The sequence below is a fragment of the Nematolebias whitei genome, chromosome 13 (assembly GCF_014905685.2).
Source record: "Nematolebias whitei isolate Nwh7 chromosome 13, NemWhi1, whole genome shotgun sequence".
Taxonomy (NCBI): domain Eukaryota; kingdom Metazoa; phylum Chordata; class Actinopteri; order Cyprinodontiformes; family Rivulidae; genus Nematolebias; species Nematolebias whitei.
The window spans coordinates 4,420,854-4,429,648 of NC_056510.1; the positions used below are offsets into that span (position 1 = coordinate 4,420,854).

At 41.6% G+C, this 8,795-nt stretch overlaps 1 protein-coding gene across 1 annotated transcript in view; it reads left to right on the plus strand.

The window, feature by feature from the left end:
• The window catches only part of pdia5 (protein disulfide isomerase family A, member 5), a 73,354-nt gene that overhangs the window by 36,500 nt on the left and 28,059 nt on the right, over positions 1 to 8,795 (plus strand). Inside the window, exon 11 of the mRNA XM_037686245.1 lies at positions 756 to 892. Within this exon, the coding sequence (XP_037542173.1) occupies positions 756 to 892 (137 nt within the window). The remainder of the gene's footprint in view (positions 1 to 755; positions 893 to 8,795) is intronic.

Below are 8,795 nucleotides of genomic sequence, written 5' to 3' on the forward strand. Positions count from 1 at the left end.
AGCATTGTATTAGTGATATATATATATATAAAATTCTTTTGGTGTTTACAGTTGGACTAGCTGTGGTGACAGTTTAGTCATGTTGACTTCAGTAGTTTATAAGTTGCAGAAGTGCATTTGGTGATTTACTTTTTAAGAGTTTCATTGTTTGTCCACTAGTTCATGAAATATTCTGCTAACACGTGATCTTTCAGAGAGGTGTGCAGTGATTAAAGCTAAAATTAAATTGTGTTCTCGTTGTGTTATTGCAGCTTTAACACATTTATACTTTACGGGTAAAATAACAGCTGAATGTTTCTGTCCGACGATGACTGCACCTTACTGAAAGTTAAACTAATGACGTCACCACACGGGAATTTTTAGGCTTTAAGTTGCACATATCCTTTTTTTTAATGCTTTTCGCCTCATGTGGCTGTAATCTTTGTTTCAGGCCGTACATGGGGATGACAAATGAAAACATTTTGTCTTTTTACATTTCTGTTTCTGTGTGTGTGTGTGTGTGTGTGTGTGTGGGGGGGTGAATTTAAATTTAAATCATCGTGCACTTTCTTGGCGTCGCAGCGCTGTGTGCCGTCATCGAGGTGGGGCTGCTTCAGCCTTGATGCATGCGTTTGTGTTTTTGTGACATGTTGGGTGGAGTGTCGGCTGCAGCTGCATTTAATTTAGTTTTTTAAAGAATACCCTTTTTATACAGATTTCAAACCAGCTGGATTTACTCTGTTTTGACTAAAAGTATCTACTTTTGTTGGCTGCAGCCCTCAGCCCCCGCAGCCAAAGACTCCCGAGGTGCCGTGGTCTGAAACGGACTCCGCGGTCTTCCACCTGACCGACGAGTCTTTTGACGACTTTCTGGAGAAGCATCCGGCCGCCCTGGTCATGTTCTACGCCCCGTGTGAGTAACGGGTCATATCCAAACACAGAACACAACTTTTTTTTTTTTTTAATGTTTAGGACTTCACAGTAAAATAATTAACACTTGATTTATTCATCAAGTTATTTAATTATGCATTTGTTTAAAAATATACAAGGTATTCTGGAATTTACTTGTTTTTTTTTAAGTGGTGGCGACATTCACAAGATATTTCACATTTACATCATTATTGTCTACACCAGATTAGAGCTTTTAAGGACTCATTATGCGTTTTCTATAGAATCTATATCTGATATTATTATATATACAGTTAAATAAATATGGGCTCAGTGTTTTGAATTTCTGTGTATTTAACGCGTATTAGATCATCCATCTCAACTTTAGATTGTTTTTCGTTTCTTTTTTGACAAAGATATCTAAGATTAGACCCATGCGGGGTTACTGTAATTACATTTACATCAGATTTCAGTTTGTATTTATGTTTTAATCTACAAATTAGCTGCTAAGGTTTTTACTAAGAATCGTCGTATCACAAAGCAGCCAGATGATGAACAATCTCTAAGCTTTAAGTGCTTTTTTAAAATCATTTATCAATACAAACTAAAGTTTTTACAAGTAAAATAATAATTCATAATCCAATTATTGATGGTGTGAAGGAAGTCTTTCTACTATAGTCTGTTATGTAATCTGTGTTGTAAGAACGTTATATTTATTAAGACATCCAGGACTTTTGAGCCTTGTGAACCCAAGGGTTTGTCATTTCTTGCAAATAAGCAAATTCTAATTAGCTCCGTGACCTATGACCCCGTCAATGTGTTTCTGGTTCAAAGCTGTAGGGAGGGCTTCAGCCATTGGCTCCTGGTTGAAACAGGCCCCGCCCTCAAGGATTCCTGTAATTCGATTGGCTTGTGGGTTGGAGCTTGGGATAACCAGGAGCCTTAGAAGAAGTAAAATCCTTGTTTTTGTCTATAACTTCCCCAGATCCATGTGATCAGAGGAACGAGCAACAAGCAGTTGCATTATTCTTTTTTTTATTTTTTTATATATATATTTAGTATAATAAATTGCATAAAAGACAACTGACTTGTTCTTGAACCCACTATGATCTCAGAAAATCCACAACATTTGACTGAAACACTATTAAGGGTGTGTTAAAAATGTAGTTATGTATTACTGTTCAGCATGATGAAATAGACAATTTCTAACTATCACATTAATAACCAAATTTATTTCTTTAACGGCAACATTTTTAGATTTTGAAACTTTAAAGTTTATTTTTTTCTTCCTCCGACAGTCGACTTTAATAAATGACGACTTCGGTTTTATCCAGAAAAATCTAAAGTATGTGCAGCGGCGTGTCAGAAGCTTCCTTCTTGCCATAGAAAACATTTTCCTAAACCTTGCCCCTCGGGTTGAGCTGTTATTCAGTTACGCAGATAACACCCCGTTTTGCTGCTGTGCTCAGTTTAAACTGGAACTGTAAAAAACAAACCCAGTCCCAGTTCGAGTGCACCAAGTTCAGCGCTCACTGGTATTGATCTCACACAATCCCGTCCCTGAGAATAGCACCTCCGTGTTGCCGTATGGTTCATATAAACCTGCTTGTCATTTCTACACACGCACCACATTCTTATTCATGCACCGTGCACATGCACTGTTGTTACGCAGAACTTTGGAAGACCTGCCAGATCCCCCCCCCCCCCCACACACACACACACTTTCAGATTTCTTCACTCTGATCAAAGCCTCCTCCGTGTCGAGGAGCTGTCTGTTTTTCTTGTTGTAACGTAGAGCTGTAAATTATTCATAAAGTACACGAGTTGTACGACACATTCTCAATTATGTTGCAATCAGTTTTGGATTGTTTCAGTTTTTACTGGTTTTTTTCCCCGATTGCCTCCCCTCTTCCAGTTATTCTCGTTCCTACCCATCTGCTTCCTTTAGTGCTCATTTCAGTCCCAACCCTGTAATATTGATAAAAACAGCATTATTATTGTAACATTTTGATCTGCACCACTAATACGTGCGGCCTAGCTTGGAGTATTTAGCCTGCAGTGCTAAAACAAACAGACAACCTAAAATACATCCTTTTCTCAGGTGAATCTCCTACAGCCCTGTCCATTGAATGTAATTTAATACTAAAACATTTTTAAACCAATAAACATGTTGCTTAAGCTGACTCCAGCCAGTTGGCAGGAGAACATCGCAGCATGGGGTTGCTGTAATTAAATCATCTAGAGTTGGGAATGCCTGTTAATTTAATGAGATCAGTGTGTTTTGAAAAGCAAAAGAATATTACACCAAAGCCACGCTGCTCATATTGTGTTGCTTCCTTCCAGCTCACAAAAGACCCTCCCACCTGTCCGGTCTAGGATCGGAGACATGAGGGTTGTTGACCCGTTGGGTTCTTTGTGTCGGAGTGGACAGCCTCTTGAAGTCAGGCTTGTTTGAGAGTTTGAAAGCCAAGTCAGCTCTCAGTCCTCTGTCGTGTTTTTGTCAGGTGTCAGCATGTTGGCTGTCCATCACGGTGCGTTACGATTCATAACTGGCTGCAACGACCGTACCCACCACTGCACCCTGTATTCACTGGTTAACTGGTCACCATTAACTTCACACCGACTCTCCCACTGGTACATTTTCATCTTTAAATCACTTCTTGGTCTGCTGCCTTCATACATCTCCTCCTACATGTCTCTGCGTGAGTGCAGCTACAGCGTGCGCTCTCAGGACATCATTACCTGCAGTGTTCCCTCAGTGAGGACTGAACTAGACAAAAGGACCTTCTCCTCCTCCGCTCCTGTTTCCTGGAATATCTTGTAAAAAGATCTAAAGCTCTCGACCTCTAAGGGATTTCAAACATCTGCTAAGTTCCTGGAAAACCAAGGCAGACATGTTCCTGTTTGTAGTTTTCTACACCGCTTTATAATCTAGCTGTTTTTGTTTGGTTTTTATATAATTTCTTCTAGTTAGTTTTCATTTTATATGCTTTTATGAGTGTCTGTACCTCACCTGTGTTCTTTGTTTAAATCAGGTCTCTCTTGTAAATGAGTCCTCGTGGCTCAACGAGACTAACCTGTAGAACTAAAGGTTGAATTAATGAATGAATTTTATCACAGGCGAACGTAGTGTTCCGTCTCGGGATGGAAGGCTGCTACCATCGAAGACTTCTGTTGCCCATTTAGGGTTTTATGTTTTATTGTTTAGGTTGTTGGTGCATGTCAAAGGAACATTCACGTAGATGCCAGAATTCATTCAACCTTTATTTCTACAGGTTAGTCCCACTGAGCCTCAGGGACTCATTTACAAGAGAGACCTGGTTTAAACAAAGAGTGATGACAGCAATGGACAATCATGAAGGATGCGTACAAGTTGAGATTAACAAGTGAAGATAATATGGTATTTAAAAGAAAATATAACAACAATAAAAAAACTGCTAGGTTGTAAAGCGATGTAGATGCATTGGTTTTTCCAATGCAAATATTGTTTTGAAGGTAAGAATTGGCTTTAGAAGTATCTAAAAAAGTTAAGTTGAACGTTCAAAAAACAAAAAAGCTTTAGACTTAATTTTCTTTGTTTTCCTCTCTGGTCATGTTTGAAACCTCAGCAGATTAAGTACCGGCATGTATGTCCGGACATGTTATGGAATAGACCCCATCCATCCGTAAACCTTTCACTCTTTGCCCATCACCTCTGATCCAGTTAAGATAATATAACAAAAGTTGATACACAGACGGGGATCAACGCAAGTGGTTTCCGTTGGTCCGTGACGACCCGTTTTCATCTCTGATAACCAGATTTCATCACAAGCTTGTCCGGTGGACAACCAAATGAAATGCACATGGATGAAAGTTCTCCATCGCCACAACGGATTTCCATCCATCCATCCATCCATTTTCTTTACCCGTTTATTCCATTTTGGGTCACGGGGGTCGCTGGTGCCCATGTCCAGCAATCACTGTGCGAGGGGCGGGGTACACCCTGGACAGGTCGCAAGTCCATCACAGGGCCACATAGAGACAAACGAGACAAACAACCATTCACTCTCTCACTCACACCTAGGGACAATTTAGAGTTACCAATCAGCCTAACATGCATGTTTTTGGTCTGTGGGAGGAAACCGGAGTACCCGGAGAAAACCCACGCATGCACGGAGAGAACATGCAAACTCCACCCAGAAAGGCCCCTGGACCGGGGTTTGAACCAGGAACCTGCTCGCTGAGAGGCAGCAGCTCTACCAGTTGCGCCACCGTGCTGCCCACAACGGATTTCCGTCATTTTGAAAGTCTACAAAAATGAAATGGGAAAGAAATGTGTCTTTTGTTGTGGCCTGTTTTAAAGCCATCCAAGCTAATAATGACTGATTCTATACGTTCAGCCTGGCATGACTCTCGGACTGCGTCGGCATGCAACTGAACACTAGAACATCACGCTAGCTTCCACCACAGGCGTCTCATTTATGCTAGATCCTCGTCACAATCATAATCAAAGCTCAGGCATGAGGCTGATGTCGCAAGTCCTGCTTTAATTTCTCAACAACCAACTTGTGCACGTGGACCCTATGTCATGGATGCGCTGCCACCAGGCTTCCCTTGTCGCACACAGGACCCTGAACCCTTATGGAACGAGTGGATGTGTCTGTGTGGGTCCTTGGATTGTCTAGTGACCTGACCAGGTGTACCCCACCTTTCATTGCTTACTACAAATGATACCAGCCCTTTTTGACCCTAGAGGAGACTAAGCAGGTAAAGAAAATGAGTGTTTCCCCTGGAATTAGTGGATCACGCCACAAACCGAACGTACGAAGCACTAACTTATAAACACCAACTTTGCTGGAAACAAACGGCTGCTCTGTTTGCAGCTGAGGCATCACAGCTTCAGATGCTTTTGTTGCACTTGACTCACCCGACGAACGATGACTTGGATCTTGGGCAGTCGACTAAAACAAACTTCATCAAATATTGTCAGCTCATGCACAATCACACAGACGTGTGTGCAGCCATGACCCATCGAATGCACATTCCACACAATGACAAAACATTTATTGCACACAATTACACTTGATATCGCTCTCTCTTGCTCTCTTGCTCTCAAGTGAGCACAGACATAGATACTCAGTCTTGCTGCTCCGGTGCAGTTTCTTAATGGCTCTGCTGTCAAATTGAGATTAATGTTCTCCCAACCAACACTATCGGCTTGCATTTCTGTACATCTTCACCGCCCCTCGGGCTGCACAGCAGGGGAGTTGTGCGTGTAGCTCCTCAGTGTGGAAACCTCTAGTCGAATGCCGTTTCCCAGATTGAGTCTGGGTGATTGTGTTCTGGACAAAAAAGTTTTCTCGTGTTCATGTTTGAAGAAAGAACAGTGGCATACTGGTTTGTTGTTTCAGAAGACTTTCCAAAAATATATGTTTTTTTATGTAGTGGGCTGTTGGGCTTCAGTTTTATCTCACCATCTTACAAAATCCTGATGTGATTTGTGTAAAGCAGAGGAATCTCTCTCAGTGCATTAATTATTATTACAGTTATGACGTGTGGATATTTTTTTTACTCTGATTTCTTCATCCCCACATTTAGCCTGAATCAGCGATATCTCCTGTAAGCCCGTTCCTTCTCCACGTGCACTGATGGTCCTCATGGACCACCTGTTTCTTATATAACAGGACTGATGGAGAACAAAACGGACGATTTGTTTTCTCTCCATCGTGACTTTGAAGGACAGAAAAAGTCCTCAGTCACTGATTCCCCGGTAAGCCTCAACACATTCTGCACAATCGCACCCTGCGCTCACCTTCTTGTTAAAGATGCAGCGTTTCTTCTCCGTAAGGAATATCACCCTTGATTTATGGCCTGCCCCAGCTGTGCATTGTGTACTGAAGAAAGGATTTCCTGAACTGATATGACAAGGGCAGTTTAACAAGTTTGGAGAAGTACCAAGTTTGATTCAACCATCTCACTATAATAGTGCTGTGTGCACACTTCCCGTTCTTATCGAGCAGCACAGATGTGTTTTACACGTCACTCACCAACCAGGGTGTACACAATAATAATATTAATAATAAAAACATATCTATCATATATATATATATTTATATATTATGGCAAAACCAAGATGTATAGTTATAAAGACAGTCATGAAGTTTGTCACTGGAACGACTACCCGCTCGACCCGCCCTGCTTTGCTCTGATTGGGTCAAACTGTGGCTCTGGTTCTTTTTATTTGTAGAAAGCAGCATCAGTTTAATCTGTAAAACAAAACAACAACAAAAACACAACAAAGACACCTTTTTCCACCCCTTTCATTTTTATAGACTTTCTAATTGAAGGAAATCCGTTGCGGCGATGGAGAACTTGAATCCATGTCTGTTTCACTTGGTTGTCCACCGGACAACCTCGAGGCGAGATCTGGTTGTCCGAGATGAAAATAAGTTCTCGGACAGACGGAAACTGCGTATGAACCGATTTTTATTTTGTTCTATAGAAGATGATTTGCTTCTTGTCTGAATAATCTTTGTACATTGCAGTGAGTTGTTTGATTTAAGCGAGCTGGACTCGGCAACCTCTCCACAGATGAATCGAACAAAACACGAGAGCCACCTTTTAGGATCAAGACTCAGCTGTCCACCTACATCTCAAGGATAAGAGACACACTTGGCATAGCTTCTAGTTGTGTATCCTCCAGGAGCAGTTTGAGAAGACCAGCGGGGAGGCCAAATTCAGATCAACAACAATTGTTTGGGCTGCCAAACTCCGTTTTCTGTCCGACTTCAAGTTCTGCTGGTGCATTCAATGGTGAATCCAAGCAGCCAGATTAGTGGACATTCCGTCCGGTCCGTGCTCTCTTTAGCTTTCTCCAAGATTGAGTCCTTGATGCTGGCTAGTTCCAGGAGCCGCAAGTGACGTACGATTCTCAGAAATCGCATCCAGCTTGCGGTTGAGCTCAGTAAAAATATGAGTCAGAGAGTTCGAGACACGGATTAGTCCATTAGCCACGCCCACATACTGTGTTTTATCCAAATATTAGGAATGAGAATGAGCATTTCCTCCATATCTAATATGCTTAAAGTGCCAACAATAGAGCAGTGTTGGTACGAGCTTCACTGTTCTGTTATTGTCCCGTTCATGGCTCTCAGTGTTAGATAGTTGAAACTTCTGGGTTTTATCATGTTGTACCCGAGTCAGGGTGTTTGGCCTCATTCAGACCTGGCACTAACCCTTCCTGGGTGATGGATCAAATCAGATGGATTTTACTGACAGCTGTCCACTTCCAGGTCTGAACAGGGATTGAAATGTTTCAGACGGCAGCACACCCATCACATTTCAGTTGCTGCCTTGACATAATGAACATCTTTCAGACAGCCAGTTCCTCCCATAAATCAAGTGCACCTGAAAGCATCTCTGTCTTTTCTTAATTAGCATCTGCTGCTGTTCATTTTCTAATGAACATCTGAGCAGAGTCTTGTTCAGTGGATCGGTAACAACCTTGCTCAGACGCCAGCGTATGACCGTCCCTGACACTAGAACATGTTGTAAATAATCCGACATGACTTGGTTCTGTTGCCTCGTTGACAGTTTCACCCTGTACGCAGGCGCTGAACCCTCGGACCAACAGGCACCAGATTATTACAACTGGTCGTCCATCTGGTTTCACATGACCGCTGAGAAGATGGTTCAGACTGCATTGTTCAAATTATTAAAATTAAACGAGTGCATTCAAGAATATATCATTCAGTTTTATCATACAGGTTTCAAAACGATTATTTTTTTTCCTATCATCTACTAATGAGCATTTACTGATAATGGTTTCACGCTGACAAGTTTTGCTGGTAACACTTTACAATAAGGTACACAAAATTTGATTAACTACTAGGGAGCGCCTACGGAACAAATCAGGAGTTAATGGGTATTTAACCAGTACTTACCTTGTA